At 40.6% G+C, this 25,689-nt stretch overlaps 2 protein-coding genes across 2 annotated transcripts in view; one reads left to right on the forward strand and one right to left on the reverse strand.

Moving 5' to 3' along the window:
• plin3 (perilipin 3) overlaps positions 1-25,689 on the forward strand; it is a 292,037-nt gene that overhangs the window by 134,129 nt on the left and 132,219 nt on the right. The gene's annotated exons all lie outside the window — the stretch shown is intronic.
• The window catches only part of sema6bb (sema domain, transmembrane domain (TM), and cytoplasmic domain, (semaphorin) 6Bb), a 127,748-nt gene that overhangs the window by 30,489 nt on the left and 71,570 nt on the right, over positions 1-25,689 (reverse strand). The window contains exons 11-16 of the mRNA XM_072437991.1: positions 18,139-18,270; positions 16,944-17,093; positions 14,886-15,065; positions 11,638-11,778; positions 6,944-7,021; positions 236-294 (exon numbers count right to left, since the gene is read on the reverse strand). Of these exons, the coding sequence (XP_072294092.1) occupies positions 236-294; positions 6,944-7,021; positions 11,638-11,778; positions 14,886-15,065; positions 16,944-17,093; positions 18,139-18,270 (740 nt within the window). The remainder of the gene's footprint in view (positions 1-235; positions 295-6,943; positions 7,022-11,637; positions 11,779-14,885; positions 15,066-16,943; positions 17,094-18,138; positions 18,271-25,689) is intronic.

A 25,689-nucleotide genomic window follows, 5' to 3' on the forward strand; every position in this document is an offset into this window, starting at 1 on the left:
GCGCCTCCAGTGAGAAGTCAGATACCGTGGAGTGCAGAGACAGAGCCGGATTTGTCCCACTGTTAATTTGTGGATTTGCCCAGTCTAAACTCACACAACTGGCATTTGTACGTCCCTTCAATTATAGTTGGTTGTTTACACTGAAAAGACTGGGTTTCTGTGTGGGGCCTAGAAGAGAGAGAGGGCTGATATCTTTACCCCTCAGACAGACACAGAGGGAGGGGCAGGCACTTACCGTCACAGTCCCCCAGGTGGGCCACGTTCCCCTGCTCCACGTCCTGCTCAAACGGCAGTCTGAGGAGAGAGAGAGCAGACACCAGCATTGATCAGAGGCACAGATACATGAAGACAAAGGGGCTGGATCAGTGTTTTACTGCAGAGGGCAAGTGTAGATGACAACACATTTTTTTCTGTGAAAGACTAGAACAGCAAGAGAGGTGAAAGTTCTCCAAACTGTGAATACATGCATATAAAACCATTTTAATAGCTACATTATATTATATTATATTATATTATATTATATTATATTATATAGGAGCATTTTTAACAACTGCCACCGCTACTGCCACTATACCATTTCTAGATCTACTATTACTGCTTTCAAACATCTCTGACGTGCTGTTGGGATTAAGACTACATACAAAGTACAACATACAAAGGTCTTGCTCAGGAGTGAGAGAAGGATGGAGCGTGAGATTGACAGGTGGATCGGTGCAGCATCTGCAGTGATGCGGTCTCTGTATCAGACGGTTGGAAGGCAAAGCTCTCAATTTACTGGTCGAGCTACGTTCTTAATCTCACCTATGGTCATGAGCTTTTTGTAATAGTCGAAAAAAAACGCAAACGCCACAGATAAAGACCGCACTGGTGGAGTTAAAATGTTAAAATGGGAAATGTGAAGAGGAAAGCAGGCGCGGGTTGGGATAATCAGGTACTCAACTGCATACTATATGTTTTAAGAGGTAGAAAAAGAGTAGAGGTTAGTTTTGAGCAGAAAGTACATCATGTTTTTGTATAGTATCGAATCAACAACATTTGGTTTAGTATTTCAAATGAAGAAGTTTAAAGATGAATATTTGTGTTATGGACCACACAAAAATAAGAGGTGCTCTACAGCAGGGGCAAAACATGTGCTCCGAGCTGGCGCCATAAATACAGTGTTTACAAAGGTGCTACATGTTCTTTCTTCTCTCTCTGGGGTCATAAACTATGGTGTGGTAGGTACGTATAGTGCCCATGATTCTTATGTTTTTACTGTGGTGTTCGAGTCCTGCTTTGTGGCCTATGAACATGGCCTCTGTGGTTTAGTCCTCCTCAGTCCTTCTAATAGTTTAAAATATCAAACATTTTGGTATGTTAGAGAAAAAAGTGTTCCGTTTTGCCCACACCTGCAATGCAAAGTAAAAGATAATCATTAAACACTTGCGCCTGGGCCTCCTCTGCTCTTCCACGATGGCCAGTCTTTTCAGGCCAGTGGCTTGTTGTCTCTGTATCAGACGGTTGGAAGGCAAAGCTCTCAATTTACTGGTCGAGCTACGTTCTTAATCTCACCTATGGTCATGAGCTTTTTGTAATAGTCGAAAGGATGAGATGTAAGGGCGGATATGAGGAGGGACTATGTCTCTGTGGCCTGGGAACACCTCGGGCTGTCCCATAGCTGGAGGAAGTGTCTGGGCTGAGGGAAGACTTAGAAGTGCTTAGACTGCTGCCTCCACAACCCAATGTCTGTTGGTTATATAAACACTCATTTAAGAAACAACAGCTAACCCTGTCGCATAAGACAGAAATGTGTCACGCATTTGAATGTTGAACCACAGCAGATCGCTGTTTCTTTAATGAAATTTAAACACTTTGAATTTTAAACACTTTCCAACCAGCCTGCTAGGACCAGCACAAGCCTTTTTTATGCATCTAAGTTTAAGTTTTTATTCCGCCATGTCACCCACGACAGATGAGGCAAGTTTTACAAAACAGTTGACATTTTCAAACTTGTAAAAGATAAGATTGAATCTTGAGACATGAAGCTTTCAAAAGAGTCCTGGTTTGTCCAGAAACTCTTTCCAGGGTTTTGTAGCAGTCGGACCAGAACTCTGAACTCAGAACTGTTTTTTTATTCATGGGCTTTACTTTCCTGTTATACAAAAACATTTTTCAACACGGAAAAGATCCTGGAAACAACATTTAAATGCATATTGTTTTTAAACAAATACTATAAATCTTAAAGTGCAGATTGGACAATGTTGTTGTTTTCAGCTGAAAGTTTATATTTTAAACACCGCACAGACCAATCCGCCCGGCGCCCAAATCTGCACTTTAAAAGAATATTTATGTCTGGAAGGTCAATGGATATGATAATTAATTAAGTAAATTGTGTAGGTCAGCAAACGTATAGATAATGTCTGTAAAGTAAATAAACATCTTGCCAGGGCTGCAGTGTTTGTAATATTACCAAGTTAATTATTCTTTTGTGGAAAAAAATGATGTGTCCCATAGAAACAAACAAACTGCAGCATAAGCCTCCAGCTCTAAATATTTTGAGCTTATTTATAGTTCTACTCTAAAACTCATTTCCAATGCGGGGTCGAGGCGAGTGAGGAAAACTGTGCACGATAATGAAGTGAGAGTGTGCAGCGACCAGAGCAGAGCACGAGCCAGGTGTGTGTCGCTAAAATAACACAGTCCCTTAGTGGTTTGGAGCTGTAGAACAAGAACCGGCTTTAAATGGACAGACAAAGCGACAGAGTGTGAGAAAATGGACAAGGAAAAATCCGACAAGGGGCCACATGGGCGGAAATAGGACACTTAAGTCAAAGTGCAGCCAAATGTGTAGCCTGCGCAGTGATTATGGCTGAGGACGTAGTGGATTTGCCTTATGTTTGGCACGGATGTGAGTGTTAGAGGAAATACGCATGTCATTTCACATATGGGAACACAATATTAACATTAATCATATACAGAGGTTGCACACTGCCAAAGTGATTGGTTTTCATTTGCAATCATGTCCTCCCTCACAAGGCTGACCACCAATCCTCTTTTTAGAAGGAGTCTGCTTTTCTAAAGAAGTGAGGAACAATCATCAATTTAAAGGCAAACAAGGAAAACTATTGGTGTTTTTTTTTTTTTTTTTTTACAATTACCACTTCCTTTACCACCAAAAACATGAACAGAATTAGTTCATTTTAATCAAACATTAAACAAACAAACAAACAAAAATCGGGCACAGCATTTTTAACATGCATCTGGACTTGAAGTAAAACTGCATTTGTTACTTTGACTACCGGAAAACATTACTGTATGCAAATAGCTGTGATTATACAGTTTGCATTTACATATTTCTTGCGTATTCCCAGTAGTTCAGGTTAACTATAGATTTTACACTGGATTGTGTCCACTGTAAGATGGATGACACAGAGGACAAGACAATTAGCTGAGAGCTGGTGTTACATGAATGCTTAATCATCGTTTGGTTAAGGCAGTAAAAGAAATGTGCATGATATTATTTTCACATGCATATTTATGGCGATGCCTGGATAATTAGCATAATGAACCAAATCAATGAATCAAATCTTAATTGGAATAACTAATACATAACTTTAATTATACAACATACAATTAATCTACAGCGAGGCATCATAATTAAACAAAACGAGTTTTCGTTTGGATTTAACTGAAGTCTGTTTGGAAACCAACAATGGTTCTTAAACGTGTGTCTGGATGTGATAAATGCGAGTGACTGCTATGAACCTACTCCTCTTGTCATGTTAATAAAGAATAATGCTGCATATTAGGCCCAAAGCGGTGCATGGACTGTGGACCGCTGCGTGCAATCACCGCTGAGGTCGAGTTGCGTGTTTCTGTGTATTTTAGTTTTACGGTGCTTTCTCCTCCAGGTACTCAACATTAAAAGACTTCACAATAAAAGACGAAGAGATATACACCATATGTTATTTTGGAAACATATGGTTTGAGTAAAGATGTTGTTTTCATGGCTATGTCGGAACTTGGCTGCAGAGATGAAGGTAATTAAGCAATGGATGAATGCAATCTATCATTCACTTCTTTAGCAGCCCAGCAACTTAAAAACATGGAAACGAGAGCAGAAAATAGATATGTTAAAATGTGAAGTGGAAGCTGATTGTATTTTTGACCTGGGCTGATATAATGCTTAATAATAACTTAAAGGTGCACGGAACGTTTCTGAGGGAAGGTCCACCATCTGCTTGTCTCCATGGAGATGAAACACATCCATCTCCATTGAAAGACCCTGGTGCTGGTGATGCCACTGAGTCAAGTTAGCATTAGCATCAGAACTCTGTCGGATAGAATATGCACCGGCAATTCAGTTCAGATGCATTTCTTACAACCAACGATGCCATTTGATCTGCACTAAGGGTAATAGTTTGTTCTCTCCAATACCGATCCGATACCTATCTCAATCCGACAGGAATCTTCTTACTTTTTATGTTTTTTATGATTAATTAACACTGATTAGTCTGATGCTGTACCTTTATAAAGTAAGTGGGCAATGTTAAATTTCGCTCGATTTGGAGTAAATTGTTACCTTTATAAAATATTCCTACTTTAAAATAGCCCAATAATTTGTCATCATGTTTGTACAATATTATTTGCTCATATTATTCATGTTTGAGGCCTATAAAAACCCACAAAGCCTGAGAGCCCATGTCTAATTAATATGCATTTAAACCAAAGCTCAAGCCCTGCTCCGCTGCCAATTTGAGCAAAGTTTGGAGCAAAGACGTAACACGAACACTATGTCTGTCAATAATAATGCATTTAGCTGCACAGAGCCTCCTCCGTGAGCATTTCAGTCCGCGTTTCAAATGCTCTGGGCATTAGCGATAGCATTTGCAGCGTCAGTTTTGGATGAATCTAGATTAGCCGAGAAAGTATATGCATAGAAAGTCAGATGCACCGTAACGTGTCACTTTTCTACCGACGCACTTGAATTGCGCATGTGCATCGATGCAAAACGGTTCATCTTCCCTAGAACCAACACTTAGCATTTATAATCGCTTAAAGAAAACGGAGATCATGCATATAACAGCATTTTTGGAAAACATACATAGGCAACATCTCATTGATTTTGAACGGGCTGAAACCTGCTTAAGTTATTTGCTCTCTGCAGCACAAATAAACACACTGATGGTACTTTTTTACTTTCACTTTAAAGCAGCGGATCAAACCAAAACCACACATGCTTGTCCGCGGCACAGGGGTCATCTCCGCTGCTCTGAAATGAGTCAGTACACATCCAAACACATCTAATATTATCCTAGCGGTTGAATGCCTCTCCTAGACTTCTCATGTCTTTATGCCTCGATCATAGTTTACAGGTTTGCATGCATTTTTATTTTTTTCTATGAACAAATGTACAAATTCCAGTAATTAAATACATCTAAAATACATATGTTTAATGTTTCACTATGGAACATTCCTGGCAAAGCAATAACATCCCCATGGAAACAAGTGGTGGACCCCCCAGCCTAAAAGTTATAGTGCACCTTTAACCTCTACTTAATTTATTACAACACGCCAAAAGGGCCTTTAAAAACAGACTCCACCACAGGCCCATTCCTTTGGTCATAATGTTCTCTGCACCCTGGACTCCTGTGGACCATTACTTTTGCCGTATACTGCATATGTAATTAAAACACTGGATATGATTTTGATCAGAAATTCTTCTCAGCTCTGCAATTATGAAGTCATTTCCTAATCCTCCGTCAGCTGCGGCCTCGACTACCAAAGAGAAGCTGCATTATTGCACAAAGTGGAAATCTACGGTAACTCAATGCAGAATCGATTGGCGAGTTGACCGCCCTTGGTAAATCAAATCAGGAGTCACACAAAGGCCTTTAACAGTATAAGCGAGGAGCCTGAGGTGGTCTTTAAGGCTGTGTTGTCTGTTCTGCTGCCTCTACACCTGTGTTTGTCAAGGACTAATTCAATAAGCAGGTCTGAGTAAAGAGGGATTTGATTTGGCGGCGCACGGGTGGTCAGAACATCAGAAGAGAGACTTAGAGCTCTTCAGGGTTCAAATGTCCAGGAGGATGGAACAAAGTCATAAAGTTGATTTGAAAAAATGCACCATCATTTATCTTCTCTTCTACAACTGAGGGTTTCATTATGTCATTATAAAATGTATTTATTGTAACGCCTAAAATCACAACAGCAGTCGTCTCGGAGGGCGAATATACACGCGCGCACGCGCGCACACGCACACACGCACACATACACACACACACACACACGGAAGGAACGTGAGCTGGGTTTAGACCGTCGTGAGACAGGTTAGTTTGACCCTACTGATGATGTGTTTTTGCAATAGTAATCCTGCTAGTAATCCTACTCTTTATAAAAATAAATATATAGATAGATAGATGGATAGACATATTATTTATTGTGCCCCTTCTCTTGCATTGTGACATTTGAGCTAACCAGACAAGCACACATTTCCAGAGTAAGCCACCCACCGCCACAAACACTGCGTCATGTGGCAGCACTTGATAGGAGCTTAAGTGAAAGAACACAGGCTCGTTTTAACTGCAGTAGAGGCAGCGGACATCTTGAATCAATAAGTGTGACCTGGGTGGACTGTGTGACAGGCTACTTAGAGGGCACAGATGTTCGACAGTGGTGCTAACACTCCGAGACACATACAAGGACTTCCAGAACACATGAATAATATATGGGACGTCTCCTCCACAGGTGTAGTAACCTTGAGAGGACGGAGGAGCAAACACAAGCAGACAACAAATAGAAGAGGAAGCTTTGATCAAAGATAGCTGGTCGATACGAAACAAAAAGGGAAAACAGAAGCCGGAGTGGTAAACAGGCAAAAAGCAGATGGAGCGTGATGATGCTGGGACATGTGTGAGGTTGTCATGGAGATGTATGCCTGTATGGATGAGGGAAGGGGTCATACCTGGTCCCGGGACGCAGGAAGGAACAGGTGCTCCCTTTGGTCCAGCCGCAGTAAGGATCTCTGGAGGCTATACAGCTTCTGCACACAAAGGGACAAGTCAATCAAGTAAATATGATTAATTGTAGACCAACTAATTCTGTGTCTGGATGAAATAAAAGCAGGTAAGACTTTAAAATAGAGAGGCTGCTAGCACAGAAAAGCAGCCCCGTTTGCATGAGTCAGCCTCAGGGTAGTTGTAGGTTGATGAAAAATGCATTTAAAAGCGCTTTTTGATTGGTTTCTATAAATGTATTTGTAAAAAATAATCTGTGATAAAATGTAATAAAATATGTAGGCTATAAATAATTGAGCTCCTGAACTTTTGACAAAACAAACCACAGAATTTTTTTGAGCAGAATTCTACTCTGAGAACATAAATACATCACTAAATTTCTTGCCCAACCATAAATATGAAATGCAGTTTATTTAAAAGTCCCAGTGCTCCCTGATAATGATGTTCTATGGAGTAAAAGACAATACCCTGACTTTGAAGGACTCCTTTCGATGTAAATGATCTTGTGCTATAAGTAGTCTTTGATCGATATTTCACAGAGAAAAACAACTCATGAGGCTTTTAATAATGCACTGTGGGCTTATAAATGATGCTTGAGTTTGAAGGATGTGCATGGACATGGGATTAGACAGGGTCAAACTGTGACCGCTTTCACCCACTGGCCAAGGGCTTCCAAATGTGAATTATTACACATTATATTATGAAATAGACAGCAGTTATGTGATTGCTCAATTGGAAATGAAAAGTGCATGGAGCTAGATACTGGGATATGTAAGTGATCTCTGGACTGGAGAAGGTTCAATGCAGAATAGAGTCTTGATGAGCCACAAAAAGATGACAATACACCAGACAAGACCCGAACAGTTTCTGCAGAAAAAGCTGCTCTTCAGATACATTATATCTCCCTTGGTTCATGCATGATAACTCTCCTTTTGAGATAATATATTCTATAGACTTCTTGGTTTTGAGACATGTAGATATCTCTCCCCCTTTACCTAGCTATTATTATTATTATTATTATTATTAGGCCCGAGCGCCACAAGCTGGCGAGAGGCCTATTAATCTCGTAAGGCCGTGCGAAGCACGGCTGCGAAAGTGCGCACGTAGTGCGCACAAAATCGAGCGCGAAGCGCTCGCCCACTTCCAAACACTCACTAACGCACTCCTCCACTCATGCACGCCCCGTGCATACTAATTAGTTGTAGGAAAATGGAACATTACCGTTGTAAACGGGCGAAGCCCGTGCAAAAGTTCGCACTAAACGAGCACTTTACATTGGGATGACGACCGCGAAGCGGTCGTCATCCCCATATAAAGCACTCATTTGCGCTAAGTAGCTCACGAATACGTTCCCCATCTCTTGCATGTTCCGTGCATATAAGCATGTAAGGCAAAAATTGAACATTATTACTGTATAGAGGGCCAAAAACACAAAGTGGGCGGAGCCCACTCAAAATTATCGAAAGTACCCGTCAGTGACCAGGGACCCACACCATGAGGTAGGAAAGCGCGAGCGCTTTCCGAAAATGTATAGTTTATGATATTTGAAAAATGGGAAACATTGTTTTCGCATCGGAATATTATTCTTTCTTTCTTCTTCTTCTTCTTCTTCTCGGGACCAACCCCCCTATTTTTCACCCAGTGAACATTGACGAAAAGTCACAAAAATTTGCACGCCTCTAAAAATCGTGCCTCTCTACATTCTGGCTATTTCCCTTTTCTAAAATTAAAAAATTGGCGCGTCAGCGCCCCCAAATGTACCAAAAATGCATTGAGAGATGGGAAATGACCCAAAAAAAATCTGATCGTAGAATCATGAAATTTGGCGCAGAGGTAGATGGTGACAAGAGAAGTAAAAAATATTATTACGGCAACGCCGTCCGCCCAACCAAATGTCGGCCATATTGCTTCAAAAATGGCTAAACATGACTTTGGAGTTTTTCCAAACGTCGTACTTTTACGAACTCCTCCCAGGGCGTTGGCCCTAAAAAGCTGAAATTTGGTGAAAATGCTACTGAGGAGTGGGACATCAAAAGTTATCCAAATTACATTGATACCTCTCACGGTCTCTGTGCGGCGAAGCCGCAAACTGTAGCTAGAATTTCAGAAATCTCCCATATTTAAAATTTCTGCCGTTTGCGCAGATAAAGTCCGAATTGCGTCAAATTAGAATCAGTTGTTAAACTCTTTGCCCTAAACCTACTTGAAGTGAAATAAATTCATTTGGCGCCACAGCGCCCCCTACAGATTTTATATGGAGGTTAAATGTTTAGTTTTGCGAAATTATATGAAATTTGACACACAACTCAATTTTAGCATCCCCATCAAAAAAGTCAATGACTCATGTCATAATTGTTATGGCGTTGCCGTAACGATGACCGAAACCTTTCATGTTATTCCAATGGGGAAATCGCCAGAACATGTTTACACTTTAGACTTTCACAAACTCCTCCCAGGGCGTCAGCCCTATTAACCTGAAATTTGGTGAGACTCATCTTCAAGACCATCAAAAGTTATCCACATTTTCATTCAAAGAGTCACGGTGTCTGTGCGGCAAAGCCGCACATTTTGCAAAGAATTCAAAATAAAATTGCTTTTTGATGGTAAAACAAAGGGGAGAAGATGTGACAGCGTCACAGATTCAGCAGTAGGCGTAATAAAAGGACAATTGGGGCGCGTTAGCGCCCCCTCCTCTTGCGGCGTGGCGGCGGTGTGGCGGCGGCGTGGCGGCGGCGTGGCGAGGGCCGATCATTGCCGCTTGCGGCTATATTTATTATTATTATTATTATGTTTCCCCCACTTTTGGCCATATTTAGAAACATAGCTCTCTTTTTATAAACCCCTTTTGACATTATTTTCCAATTAATCCATCCCAATATTAGATTCATAAAGATGCGTTTGTAATTTTGACCACTTGTACCAGGACCTATATTCTTGATACTTAATTTCATCATGCTGCTCAAACTCGTCTCTAAGTTATAGATCTTGTTGGACTTATCGATATTAACTCTTCTATCCCTGTCAAGTGACCTCACCAACTCAGCCTGAGCCCTAAATATGAACTGATTGCCCTTATTTTCTGCTATAATTTCTAATATGACCGCTACTTCAACTCATCGAGTTACGTAATTCACTGCCGTTCAGAGGAACAACAGTCTGAATCCACCACCAAACCACTGTAACTCACCACACTCGTGCCCAAGCTGGAATCTACTGGAGCCTTCAAACTACATGATGCATTTCAAGCCTCAATGCATTAAATTTTCTTCATTAGATAGATAATCAATTTAAAAGTACAAGAAACATAAACAAAATCATAACCATATGGGCCTTTGCCTCAACTATAATGCCAAATAACCTTTGATTTTACACTCATCATGTTATTATAATGCTTTTTTTTACAGCATTTGCTGCTGCTATTTATCTGATATTTATTCTACCTAACTTTACAACTGCTACCACTAGAACTACTGCAATCACAATGACCAACCCCTAACTTTTACACACTGACAAAACTACTATCACACTTAACATTTAGTTCAATTAAAACATGTGTGACAAAATAACCCTGGTTTCATTTAACTGTCTTCTTGATTGATGCCTTTGGATATAACTTCTGGATAAAAATATCTTAAATGAAGTTGACATCAAATATTTGACCTGGGGCTGTTGATTTGAAAACATGCTGTGAAATATAAGGCTCTAAATAATGAACTAGTCCGAGGCCATATAAATGCGTTGGCTAATCATACTTGTTAATGCACTGTACGCGCGTCTGTGTGGGCCAGGTTCAGTGCACACGTCTTGTACCGTTATGTGTGAATGTGCGGAGATGCTAATAGGTGCAGGACTCAGTGGTACAGCGTGTGTCTAAATGTGGGTCTTGGAGTTTAATTACAAGCACTTTAAGATAATTAAGATGCAGTAAATCTTAGAAAAGAAAAACACCACTGAGGGTATTCACTCAAATTGTGATGTCTTTATGCTAAAATGGTTGTCTTTATGCTAAAATTATTTTGCTCACTAATTTAATATTTACTAAGTAAATAGTATATATTATTTTGTTTTATTAGTAAATTCTAAATGTACAAATGAATTGTAAATTATGCATGCCCTTCTAAAAAAATATATTTTGCTATTAGTATTGTATTATTATTATTATTATTATTATTATTATTATTATTATTATTATTATTATTATTATTATTAGTTGTTGTTGTATGTTGCACCTTAATGCCATAGCATGTTCCTAGTTTTTGAATCCTGTTAATTGACAATGCCATTCTGAAAATAGTGTGAGAGTCAATTGTCAGAGAGAGAAAATTGACACTAAATGTTCATAATTTTGATGAGCATATTTATGTACCAGATGCATTACTGTGACTTTTTGTCTGTGTCCACAGTGATCCCACATTCACCTTGCCCAAGGGCAGAGTTATCGTTCTGAAGTGCTGTGTTTTTGTGTTGTTTTATTATGGTACAAATGATTCAGGTCAGCAACAACACAGCAGCATCCTGCAGACCCTGTCCCATGGCAGATGTTCACTTTGTCTTCCTAAAGGAGACTACGGCACCAGATGGCTGTGGACTGGTCATCTCACTTATGCTTATGCCCATAGTGCAGTTGTAACTGCAGGCTCACCTCATACAGCGAGAGTAGAGCTGGCAGCGAGCCACTGGGACCCGGACCACACAGGAGGGAAAGGCCAGCAGCAGAGTGTGGCTGACTCGGTCCAGGGTGAGAGACAACAGCTGACGGGCTGCAGGAGAGTCCTCCGCACACCTGCACAAAGAGACCAGGATGTTAAAGACGTGAGTTTATGTACTTTTACTACAGAGACATGTATGACATGATGACGCCCGCGCTGACATCTTTGCAGCATAAATCCTTTAACTTGACCTCTTGTCCCACAAACTTAATTTCTGCCCTTTTCAGTCAATGACTTTTGTTAAATACTAACCTAGCTGTATGCTCAGCTCTTATGGTGAGGCTCTTATGCTTCTACGACATCTACAAAATGACGTGCTGCTGACGTGATAGCCCAGAAAACACTTGGAAGTTAATTGGATGAGTTTCTTTCATTATATACAGTGAATTCTCAAATTTAAACCAGTGAAAGCAGAGTTGAACCCAGTGGCACAGGCTGGTACAATATACACTACCGTGCTGATTGGAGAGGTTGAGAGCTTGGCTGGCCATCAAACAATACGGCCGGGAGCTGAATCACTTCTAATTGGCACTTAGAGCCACAACAGTGAGGAGCTACCGTCAGAGCTGATTTATGCCTTTTTATGCACACATGGACTTGATCTGTATCTGTATTTCTGATGGTAATGACATCGCTGCGGGCCCCTCATCGTTAAGAAGGGGCTGTCATTCGGACACACTTCATGTAGAAGTGGTGAAATTTAAATGTGAAAATAGTCCTGATAATTTTAAGTAGCTGGTGCAAACTGTATCGTAAAAAATAAAATAAAACAAATATCAGTTCTTTAACAATGTACTTTGACAATCCAATGTCAATTTCATGTAGGCTATATATTCATGTGCCATCTGAATAATTCTGAAAAGATTGTTATTTTATTGTTGACTAATATAGAACAATCCATAATTGTTTTTCACCAGATTGTAAAAGAAAATCACACGAGAAAGCTGACATTTTCATTAAGGCAAACAAATCAGAACTTTCAAGGGGAATAATAGCTACATTTTATAAATGCATTACTAATCTGGACAGCCATTTAGATACATATATCAAAAATAAATGGTAACTTTGTTTTGACCGAAGAGTGGGAAAGTGTATTTACATCTCAGTGGAGGAAAATCACAAAATCACAACAAAAAAAAAAAGTCATGTTTTTTCATAACACCATGCCAAAGTGCTTACTATTCCAACTGCTGGAGAAACTGTGGCAGCCAGGAGGCAAACCATTAACATGTTTTTTGGGACTGTCCTGTGGCTCAGAAATACTAGACTGAGATCAATAAAGCGCTGGATTTCAGAACTATGTACTTTTGCCTAAAAACTGCCATTGACACAACATCTCTGGAATATGCTCCTGGCAGCAGGGGAAAAGGCCCTGAAAAATATGGATGAAAGAAATTGCATTGACAATCAGCAACCAAAACATATATTGGACATTCGTAATATGGAAAAAAATACTTTTGGACTTGTTTTGAAAAGGGACAAATTTGAAAGACTGTGGACCAAATGGGACGTTCGTAAAATGATAATAAATAAATAAACCATCCATTTTTCTCCAAATGATGATGAATAAATCCTACTTTAGCTAACAACCAGGCCATTTATAAAAGATTTAAGGAGACTTTGACACATACCGGTAGTTTAAACATTTAAAGTTGTGATAGTCTTTTAAACCGTTTAAAAACTACCGGCACTAGCTTTGATTCAGAACATAACAGATTGTTTGACCAATCACATGCACGCATTCCTCTGAGTGCTGACCCAAGGTGCAATGGGCACCGCTAGCAGTGGTGTGCGGTCAGGGTAATCAGGGCAAGCAGTGATTGACCAATAAAATCTAAAATAACCGCGTGTCACAATTATATTAAAATAGTTCTGAAACGTTTCCACATAAGCCTGTTTTCCCCTCACTTCTGCTGCTGAAGCTTTGCTCAGTCACATCTCGTTGGAGACTGACCTTTGCATGTACGTTTTTTTGTTGTCCACTAAATATTGATAAACACTCCAAGTTTGCTTGCCCATCCATAAAAGTCCCCTCACCCCACTGACCACCAGGTGAGGTGAGTCAGCACCAAAGCACAAAGAGCCTCATGTGGCCGTCTCCTGATTACCCGTGAGCCTGCTGAGAGCTGGACTGTCACTGACCACCTGGTGAGCTGCAGGCACAGCACATTACCCGTCTGAGGCTGGCTCCGCTCCACACAGACCATTCATCACACATTCCCTCATTTCACCCGCCATCACTATCACTCATGCTGTCGAGGGGACTGGGAGAAATCACAAATTGGTGAGCTTGTTTTGCAGCTGCAGTTTCATTTTGACAAATACCTGAGAGGGCAAGCATTTGGTTTGATTCCCATAATAAATGTGGCGGAGTCGAAGTAATTTCAATACTATAATTGTGTAGGGGTCATAACAAATATGTCCAGTGCAAGACGGAAACAATCTGCAAATCCTGCATCGGTTGGGGTTTGTCTTTGTGCTGTGTGCTACTAAACTACATTTTTACCCAATATGACACAATAGTAATACAACAGGAGACAGCTTTATTGTCTAACTTGTGGCTAATAACGTTTGGCGTCGTCATGGCAGGTCGAAGTGTCCATAAGAGCTCTAACAAATCAAAGAGTGGTCATTCAAAGTGCTAATGTGTGAGGGACAAGTGCAGCCTAAAACAATCTGGTGTCGAGATCCACAACAGTCTGTCACCATTAAAGACCAATCCATCAGCCAGCGCTGCCATTCTGAACAGATTATAGATTATGTCATTGTGTCTTCATTTCATTTTACTTGTGCCTTTCCCCACAATGCTTTGCTCCATCATGTGTCATCCTCATTAGCAGTTGTACAGATTTAGCGGATAGTGGAAACTAGAATTTAATCCCATTCTTCAGTGTCTGCATCATATTTGTATTCACTACATGGGGCGCACATACCTGCAGCCCCGGTACAATTATGATGTGCCTCCGCTAGAATTATGCTACACTTTCTGCATTATTCAAGGCACGTCATTTATCCAGGACATGGCATGTTTGTTCTGTCCATGTCTATTTTTCTACCGCTATCACATCACCACGAGCTCCCCTGCGAGTCCACTTTAACCCTTCGCTGTCACTTGGGGTCATTACTCAGGCTCTCATAATATTATCCTTCCCAAAGCATGTAGTATGTTTGCTTTTCTTACTTCTCCGGGTTGAATCCTTCCAGCTCCTCTAAGAAGACGCTGCTGCTGGTGACAGTGTTGTCCTGGTTGGGCATAATGAGGAACTTGAGGATGGTCCCACGACTGGATCCAAGGAACAGGACAGTCCGGTTTCGGTGTGGGCCAGCCTCTGTGTCCACCACGATCTTATTCAGCTGATACCTGGAAATTACAACACAACACTTAGAGATATTGGTTTAATTGGCTTTTAAACGTGTTTTTGGTCACCTGGACTTACCATTTTACCCTTTCTTACTAAAAATGATGTCTATATTTGGAAAACACACTTTAAAAACGACATATCCATTACCGGTGTGGTATTTAGATGTTGGAGAGCCCCATCAACAACAGAAATGCTTGAGAAATGGTTTATGGACTTGGATTCTGTTATTGTTATGTAATTATCTGGGTAAAATTTAAAGAAAGTGTCGCAAAATACAACTCCAGGTTTGTTTTTGATGAAGGGACAAAAATAACTTAAAATATGGTTAAAAGCTAAAAAAAATAAATCAATAAAGCATCAATATATGCATCCTTTAAGCAAAACATAGCACAGCAAAACCGGAGGAAACATTCAATATGAATGAAAAACCCTTAGTGGGCAATTGACAAAAATGAATATCTCGATTTTTAGGGGGAGTAACTCAACAACGGTAATCAAAAGATATTTTGTTAATACAAAGTCTTTACATGTATTTGTTGCGGAAAAGACAGCAAAATTAGGAAAAAGATGGAAGAGTTTCACTTATTTATCCGCTCTTTTTCCAGCACATTTCTTTAATTTAAGATACAATAGGCCATTTATTCTTGAGTCACTGCTAAATGAAATAAAATCCACACAGATGAAACTGCTGTTCATCACATTTGCATAATAAACTAATTATGCCAGCAGTTGGGTCATTAATAATATCAGTCAAACAAATGGTCTCATCTTGGCACAAAACTCGAGAGGCAGAGAGTGGTGCTGATCCACAACCATAGAACAGCAGCCTCACTATGTTTAATATTCCACATACGTCCAGGGCTGTAATCCCTGGTGGCTGCTGGGCCCAGGGGCTCCATATGGGACGCCGTGGAGACAGAGGCGGAGGACTGGATGTGGTGGATTGGATGTGCTACAGCAGCTGCCTCATGTCTCACTACGGACTTTTCCTCACGACCGGGCGAACTTGACAAGGAGCACTCAGCACTTTGAGCACAATTTATGGGACTCAAATCAGGCTGATGTAGGTATAAAAAACACACACAATAGATTGGGTTGAAGTGACAACACAACACTTTAAGTTAAAATGGAGGTGGAGCGCTGGTCCAAGTTCTACAGTAGAGTTTGCCTTAATAACGGAGATATTTTGACCTGGTTAGAAGTCTTTGTGAGCAGAAATGATCAAATGTGAAATTGTTGCTTCAAATAGCTTCAAAAAAGTGTTCATTTAATACAATAAGTTGGTAAAGACAGCAGTGACAAGTCTACACATGATGATGATTGATTGGATCTTTCGTAAATAGTTTATGATTTTGTTTAGTTTAGTTTAGTTTATTAATATGTATAAATATAAAAAACATATTATCAAGAAAATGTTCTCCCTTCCCCTTGGGTGCTCTTGCATTGTAGATACAAAAATAAATATGAATGTTTTACCTGGTGAACTAAAGGTGAAATAAATGTTATTCAATGGTAAAAAATATTATTATATCATTGAAGCAGTACTTTGGTGTGTATTTCTACTGCCTGAAGCTGGTCTGAAAAGAACAAATATAATCAAAATGTTAAATGCACAATCTAAATCCAATGTTTTCCAACAGACAGATTGACTGTGATATTAAACACACTTGTTTAGGTAAACTTTTTATGTAAATGCCACCAAACCCACATGGAGACATAGAGCAAGATTCAGCTGAAGTCATCTGGACACTGTTTTTGAAAAACAGAGTCCAGATGACTGATTATTTTTCTACAGCGGAACACTTCTGGACGAATGAGGGATTACCCCGACATATGGGGACCTAAACCTGCAGCTGCATCTGAGTGTAAAGTCCCACCTGACCATGGTGCGCACTATCCAAGGCCTCTGTCCCAGCGACGGCACGGCCTCATCCATCAGGGGATGTGTCTTGACAAAGTTAAGCATCTCATCAGGAAATGAATTGGATGAATTGAACCTTGATCCCTGGACTGCACATCCTCCTGGCCTGAGGGACACAGAGCACATTCTTTATCACAGCCCATGATAGACGGACAGGACAGCACTTCTCATACACGCTGACATGTATTTAAAGGCACTGAGCTGTCATCGAGCAGTCTAGACAGGCCGTGAGGTACATTTCAACATAATGCTTCTGTTCAATGGAAGAACCACTCAGAAAAAGTCTGATATAAAGGACAGAATGTTCTGCAAGGTTTGTCCTGGACTTATGTTATGTAGCCAAGGATGCTATGTTCAGATGATTTACTTTAGAATGTTTTCCTTACATAACTTAACAGAATAACCAGATCATTTGCTTAATCGATCATTGTGATTATTCTGGTCACAATATAATCGCAAGAACTAAAAAATAATAATTAAATATACAGATAAGGTATGGTTATGTACAGGTATGTTTTTGTAACTTTTAAGATAGTCACACACTTTATTGTCCCTGTAGGGGAAATGTGTCCTCTGCATTTGACCCATTCTTAACCCAGTGCCACTGGGGCAGCCTGTCAGGAGCAGCACCTCGGGACTCATCTCCCAATCTTTAAACTTGGCTTGGTCAGGACGACCGAAACACTGAAATTTGATATTGTGACAGTCAAATGAATATCGTGTGAAAGTTAGTTACTAATATCTAATGATGTGCGGTTTGATTCCAAATTACAGTTATATGGAGGCTGACAATGTAGTGAAATGTATAGTTTCTCGTGCAAAAACATCAATATTTCATCCATCCGTTTAAAAAAAAATGTTGGGGAGATATTGGAGATATTGTTTCCACACACTATTTATAAAGGGAACATTCTTTATAAAAGAGGAATTTCAAGGTATATGTATTATATTCTGAGTTCTGGATGTGTACGATATGTGTCTACTCTGAAAAAATGTGTTCTTACAAACTAGAAACAAATTAAATTGAATTGTCCAAATATTACTAATTCCATTTAAAATTTGTATGATTTAGAACATCCCTCACAGCAGATTGCTCTTAACACAGTTGTCTACAGTCAGAGGTTACATAAGTACCTCTCATCCTCGCTCACCTGGGCTTTGGGATCAGCTCATCTGCAACAGGCGTCCAAATGGACTCGGGCGACTTCTGTTCTTTAAAGCGTCCCTCGAACACTTGTGCCAGCTGCTCCATGTCAAACGCACACACTGCCGATCCCGGGATGCTGCAGGGACAGGGACAAAGGAGGGTCAACACGGTCAACCACCATTGATTTAACACTTTTAACAGACTGGACACACTGTCGGTGATGTGTCAAGTAAGGCTCAATCTCAGGAGACACAAAACGTAGCAGACAAAGCACAGATAAGGTAGAGCTGTAGAATAGACTGTACATGAAATAATTGAACAAACACAGAAAAGAGAATTGTGGGCCAGACAAAAGAGACCAAAAAGATGAAGAATTGGATTTTTTTGCTTTTCAGATTTGACATTGAATGGTTCAACAAGAGAGAAACAGAAAAGGGAAAAAAGGGCAGAATAAGAGACACAGTGGGAAGCGTGCACAGTGTAGATTCAGTGGCTAGATTTGAGCTATGAAAGGAACTTGGCTGGAATTCTCTGGAAAATACAATGTAGGAAATGACTCATAGGACATTTTTTCTCAGAAACTTGCGCGAGAGAGTTTTACAAGAAAAATAAAGTAAGCATTTCCAGTTAGACACGCAATTGGCAAATTGGTCCTTCCAGTGGCTGAATTCAATACAACTACAGCATGTGCACTGACAGAGGGTCCACCACCTGCTTGTTTCCACGGAGATGTAATTGCTTTGCCTGGAATGTTCCACAGTAGCAATAACGTCAAACATGTACCGTTACTTTAAATTTACAGCACACAGGTCTGCTAAAACCAAGGATAACTTTGCAAACAAGGAAATTGCCCTCATGTTTAAAAAGATTATATATTTTATCAAATCAAAATCAAACAAATCAAGTAAACAGATGTAAACAGCTCGTACCAATGGTCTACAACATCAACATAAGAATTGGACTAGTCAAGTATTGTCCTCTCAATGACAGTCAATGACAGTAATAAGACGTTGAATAAAGTGTCGATATAAGTGAAAGATACGATATTAACATTGAATTGTGACTTTAAGTGTACATTTAAAGTCCAAAAGGGAATGGACCGCTTGTGCAATACAAATCAAATAAACTTGTGCGGTTCTAAACTCAATGGGCCTGAACTGAACTGCTGAACCCTCGAAAGAAGACAACATCTGCCTTGTCGATCCCGTGTGCACTCGGGCCAACGCAAATAAACACACTCACTGCTTTACACCGTTGTGCCGTTTCTCCACTAAAACATTAGATTTTTGTGTATCGTCTGGAGAAATTGAGCAATGTCAGGCGAGGATGAGAAGTGAGTTGCTTTCGAGCCTCCCCCCTGCGCCGGATGTCTTCTCATTGTGACAAATGCAGTGCGTGGTGTGAGAGCCTGTGACTAAGAGCCCGTCCCGCAGTAACACACAAAAACATGAGAGCTTAGTCACTCGCAACCTGCTGCTCACCAATACAGCAATCCAGGCTGTTTTCATTATTTATCCTATTTCATATATTTTGTGAAAGGAGATTAATTCCCGAAATAAGTTTTAAACAGCAATATTTGGCAAGCCACAAATTGCAACAGCTTTTTTCTTGATGATGAAGGCCAGCAGGCTAAATAATAGATGGATGGAATCATATATTTTGGGAGTCGGTATTTATCGTGTGTACATTTTCCTTGTAGAAATTGGGATGACTAATTATACATAGCTTAGTACTTAAGTATTTTATTCTGCTATTTATTTATTACAATTTATGTTTTAGCAAGATTACACATTTAGAAGTAGAAGTCTTTTTTCCCACAGTTAAAGTACGTATTTTCCGGACTATGAGTCGCACTGGAGTATAAGTCGCACCAGCCAAAAAATACATAATAGAGAAGGAAAAAAACATATATAAGTTGCACTGGAGGATGAAATGCGGTTGCAAGTGTGACAATAACAAATAATATCACATATAAGTCGCTCAGGAGTATAAGTATATAAAACTATGAAAAAAGGTGCGACTTATAGTCCTGAAAAATAGTCTCAATATTATCTTTTATCATGATATTTTTCTGCAGCAATATATTGACCGTTGTAATGGAGAAAATGGGTCAGGTCATGTCATTCCGATGTTGTTTCAGGCCATGACATGTCACGAAATTAATATCTGTGTTGTTTTCCTGTGTGCAGATGATATAAGAATTTTGGTTCCTGATTATACTGTCCGGCGCCTCTTAATCAGCCAGGATCAGGCCAATTAATGCGTTAGGACCTGATTATGTGTGGAAAACATCTCCGATTGACCTCTGAAGAGATAGCTCGAACCGTCACAGGCGTGATGTTTTGGTCTATCTCTTTTGGAGCTGATTTGATGTGATTATGAGCATATGTGTCATATGTTTGTCACCGCCTATAAAAGGCTTACTCTGTAATTGTTATGGGGTTAGGGACAGATTCCTTTGTTAGAGACAGTGGTTATGTACTGTGCACGAGTGAATAAAGATCCACCTAATTGTTTGCAGATATTCCACAAGTGCTTATGTATGGATGCTGCCGGACTTGGGGACACGTGGCAGTTGGAGTCGTGCTGTTACATGAGGCAGCTGTGTGTTGCTGTGTACTTGTCATTCACGGGCGGTGAGGTGCGGGGCAGATTGCCGGCGGCCGCCCTGTGTGGACCGGAACCTGCCTCCTGGGACCGAGCAGACAGATGTTCGCTGTGACACGAGTGCCAGCGCAGCTCTCACGCCAGCGCGTCTTTGTCTTTCCCCCTCGTCCAAGTGAACTGCTTCTCCAGGCTTTCTCACCGTGGGTTACAAGGTTTCTTATTGGAAACTGAATTACAGTCTGTGATTTTATGACATTTTTGGATCTACATGGCACCGGACATGTACATACATCTTAAAATGTCTTGTTAAGAGGGTTGTCTCCAATTTTTTCATGTAATTAAAGAAAATCTGTTTTGCCAAGTACATATAAAAAAGTAAAAGTAGTTATTCAGGTGAAAATACGTCCATTGTCAACTCTTTGCATCAAATTATAGAGCAATCTGTGCCAAAAGCCTCCCACACCACAACCTGTTGAACTTCTGAGTATACCAATTGTATTTACCGGTAGATGTTTGCATAAAATCAGTGCATTACATAAGTTGTAGCACACCATCATGGAAACACTTTGTCTAATAATCATGCAAAAATCAAACCTCACAACAGAAATACAAAATGAATTGTATTGTATTATGGAAATGAAAAGTCTCCTGTCACAGATCCACAACAATTGTGCCAGTCTTAAAAAATATTTAGCTCTGTTCCATCCACCTGAAGCTGTGTTTACTTTTAACACCACCCTTCACCTAAACTCCTGCCCTCATCTTCCTCTTCAGCCTGACTTTGAGTGACAGGCCTACGGCACATGGAGAAAGCTTCAAACATTGTGCAGAGACTAAAGAGCTGCAATGGGAGCAGTCACAACGACAGCACTGAGAAACAGTCCTCCAGACACAGGACGAGTGTATGGCAGAGTAACTATGGCATATGTTATAGTATGTAATGGTGTGAACCTTCTGTTCGACTGCATAATGTATAAAAGGTACATTTAAAAGGTGCAGTACCTGATTTTTATTGTTTTAAAACTCTTTACAGCCGTCCACATGTACTGCTCACTTACCTAAAGCATTTCGAGTGACCTGCCTTTCACACACTATGAGTTTCTAAGCGCTTTTCATCACTTCATGGTAAAGCTAACAAACATTAGCTCACTAACAGCACTGCTTTTACAATATACAGTATATCTATGGTAATATATCTGTGGCAACCTAAGCAGACACGGGGAACATGCAAACCCCACAAAGAAAGGTCCCGTGCCCGGGAGTCGAACAAAAAGACCCTTTTTGGCTCTGCTTACCACATTAATAGCTTTCTTGACCTTTTCTTTTGTATCCCCACAGAATTAATCTTCTCCTTTTTGCAGCCTGTGAAATACTAACGACTCTAAAAACTCCAGTGTATCTCTGTGATAAGTAGCAGTGGTGTCAGCTGCTTCCACCTCAGGGCTGTGCTCAGGTTCCTCTCTGTGTCTTGTCCCAGTGCAGACCTGGGGGACCCACTCGCATCTGTGCATTCTCCTGCCCCACTTATCCTGCCTCTGTGAGCCTGTTCTCCGCCTGCTTCTTTTGCTCCTTCTATTCATGCGACCCCTGTCTTCTGCTCTATTCCCCCAATGGGACGCCCCGCAGCCTGACCCTGTCACATGGGACTCTTAGGGGTCCAAAGCAAACACAGCCTCCCAGTCTGAGGATGCACAAGATTTACTCTGCTTAAGCTGCAGTGGTTTGCTTGCATTCCAAAGTGGCTACATTAAGCCTAATGATCTTTGCCCAAGTCCTCCAGCGGTGATAGACACATTCAGCTGACTAAACAATAACAGGCTCTGTTTACTGTACTAGCGTGGGGCATAAGTCTTCCTGTCAAAGCTCTTTTAATTGCCTCTTTCACCACATTGGTTTGGGTTCATTTAGATTAGATTGTGTGTGAATATTACAGTGACAGTTTCTAAACAACTGTACTGGAGTTCAACTGATTTCATTGTATTTATTTCTATTTATGTAGAATGCGCTTCTTTTTTTGATCTTTATAAGGCTTTAGTCAATGCTGGTGGTTCCATCCCAATTTATATCCAAGCCACATCTCAATCAGTCTGCCCCAGGTCAGTTGCAGGAACAGAGATATGCATAATAATATATATGAAGACGAACATTAAAAAAAAATAAAAAATAAAAATCCTACTGTTACAACTACTAGAGTACAATTTTTGGCAACGGTTTGGATAGAAGTCAGGCCATAATAAAACCTTGACTTGTATCCCCACACATGGGACTCCCTTATGTGCTGCATGGGGCCAAATAAGACAAGTGAACAGCCATCCCTGCACTGCTAGCTTTCACTTCACACTGCTCTCGCTGAGCAATACCAGCCGGCGCAATTTGTCTGGCAAGCATTTAGCACCACGGCAGCGCGGCCGCAGGGGACTCATGGGTGCCCGAGCGGCTCACCTCTCACATTCGTTCTCTTTTTGCTCATTTTGCTCGACAACACATCTCCAAATTCATCCATCTGAGGCCGCCTCTATCTAAGTCTTGCTCAGCAGTCATGTTAAATAGCAGCCAGTGGCGGTTGACCCAGGCAGAAATAGCAAGAAGACAGGCTATGAATGTGGATTCAGCTGGTTCTCCTCCAAATAAAGGCTCTTATCTGGGAGCCATTGTAAGTGTGTTTGCGTGTGTGAGCGTTTGTGTGTGTGAGGGGCTGTGGGAAGCGTCCATCTGTCTCCTCAGGCCGTGTCGCCTCCAGCAGTACAGAAAACACACAGAGAAGATGCAGGTTTTAGATCTCTGCAAGGGGTGCACGTGTTGTCCATTACTGACACAACAGGCCCCCGGGTGTCCAGCCGCCTCTCACACGCTTGTCCTTGTCCGATCCTTCTGAACTTTCAATAAATCACCAATGTAACTTTTTCCTCTCCCACGAGCTTTCCCGGAGAAGTACTTCTCTTTCTGTGAAGGTGCGGGTCTCTGGTGGTCGAGAAAATGTATTTTTTTTGCGTCCACAACTGGATGGCAGGATTTTAGGAGTCCTATTTTCAGAAGGACATATTGTGCAAGCTAAAATCTGTATAAATACTGCAGACAAACTATCAGGTAATTCAAGTAATTCCTAGTTAAGCCAAGTGGTAACTGTGGTTAAAGTTAGGATCAATCTTCTGGGAATTAATGAAAGTCAAGTCAGTGCAATTCGTCATTTGTCAACAAGTGATCCAACGTAGAAAAAGTTTCAAAGGTCTGGAATTCTTTACAAACCAAGACATTTCGACTTCCATCCGAATATCATCTCAATGTTATGTCTCAAAAAGCATGAAAACCAAACAGTCTGTGTGTGTGTTATATACAACTGCGTCTGAATAAATAAAAATATATACAATCGCTTTAAATTGTATGAGAATGTGTGTTAAAACATACATTTGCAAATAAATGAACGTCAACCATTCTACTTTTGTTTGAATTAAAAATAGCCATTTTATGAGTGACCAAATGTGCTGGTAAACATACAATTTCAAGTATATTGCTGCTTATTTAACAAAACAAACACAGCAAAAGTTGCAACAGACACAATAGCACCAGAAATGAAGTGGGTGTTCAAAGCTTTTGCAGGTGCACACTTCACTTTTACATCAAAAAACAGTGTAATGAAACAATCAGGTGGCATTGAAAAAGTCAGAAGAGGCCGGAATGACGCAAACAGGTTCAGGTAACTGCCGTTTAAACAAAGCCCGGCGTTTTGGTGAATGTGGCCCCTTTCCTTATTGAACATGTACCGCAAAGCTTCAGTGTCTGTGGAAAATACACCTGCAAGCTTATTTCATCCATTAAAGACTCTTTAGATTCCAAAACACGTCTTTGGATGATGAAAGAATACAGTACAAAGTCAGATTGATTTTTTGCACTTCGCATGTGGGTGGGTTGAAACAAGCTATCAAACCATGTGTCTGAATGTACCGCTCTGCTGGAGGTTCAGTCTCCTACTGAAGCTATAATATGCTGTAAAGAATCCTTTTTCAACACGAGGCATCAATAGCATATGAGAGCGTGGTTAGCGCTGTTGATTTACGGCCAGGAATACCAGCGGACAGCTCCTCTTCATGCTGCGTCTGCCTTGGTCGTTTTTATACAATAGTTTTAACCATCTATCGTACGACACTTATTCAAATGTTGCAGAAGGAACATACTGAGGAGCAAACTCATAACCTCCTTGTTTAAAGCGGGAAACGCTAACCGCAGCAGCATACACCAATATGGATAGTTTCCCTGTGTACTTAGGCTGTTTTTGTTTGTCTCTGAACTCATTTGCTATCAGTGAAAGAACCAATTAGAACTCACAAGAGGCTTTCAATTGATTTTAACTGAAAGTCTCACAAAAAGCATTTGGCACAACACTCTTGCTTTGTGTCTGCGTTCCATTCAGCCCCAGCGACAAAACCTAAATAATCTTTGGAGCCTAAAAATAAGTCTCCATAAGAAGATTAGTCTAACTGTATCAGCAAATGAAAAGGGAAATTACGAAATGTGTTTATTTGCAGTGGAAAGGATAAGCCTCTATCTTCCCGTTTTCTTCCCGCAGTCGGAAAGTTTGATTAGCATTTGTCGAATCGATGTTGTAAACTTTGGGATGTGCCTCATTCGATGGTGTTGCCTGTCACTTACTGTCCCTTGATGATGTGTGTGTCATCATAATCCTTTACCAGGCTCACTCAGACCTCGTCTCCTGTCCTCTCTTTGCCTCTTCTTTCCTTCACCTTTTTTCAATTTAATCTTGTCTTTCAACAAATCACCCTTTTGTCCTGAATGAAAGCCATCCCCACATGTCTTCAATTACTCCCTAACCCCACAGTTGTGACCCTCTTCACATCCTGCACCCTCTTTCATTTTCTCCACAGCTTTGCCGTAGGAAACCCTTGCACTCTCTGCTGACATTATAGCACTAGACAAACTTGGTGGTCCGGTG

The sequence above is a fragment of the Eucyclogobius newberryi genome, unplaced genomic scaffold (genome assembly GCF_026437365.1).
Source record: "Eucyclogobius newberryi isolate DKJ021-1_F unplaced genomic scaffold, fEucNew1.0.hap1 SCAF_9, whole genome shotgun sequence".
Taxonomy (NCBI): Eukaryota; Metazoa; Chordata; class Actinopteri; order Gobiiformes; family Gobiidae; genus Eucyclogobius; species Eucyclogobius newberryi.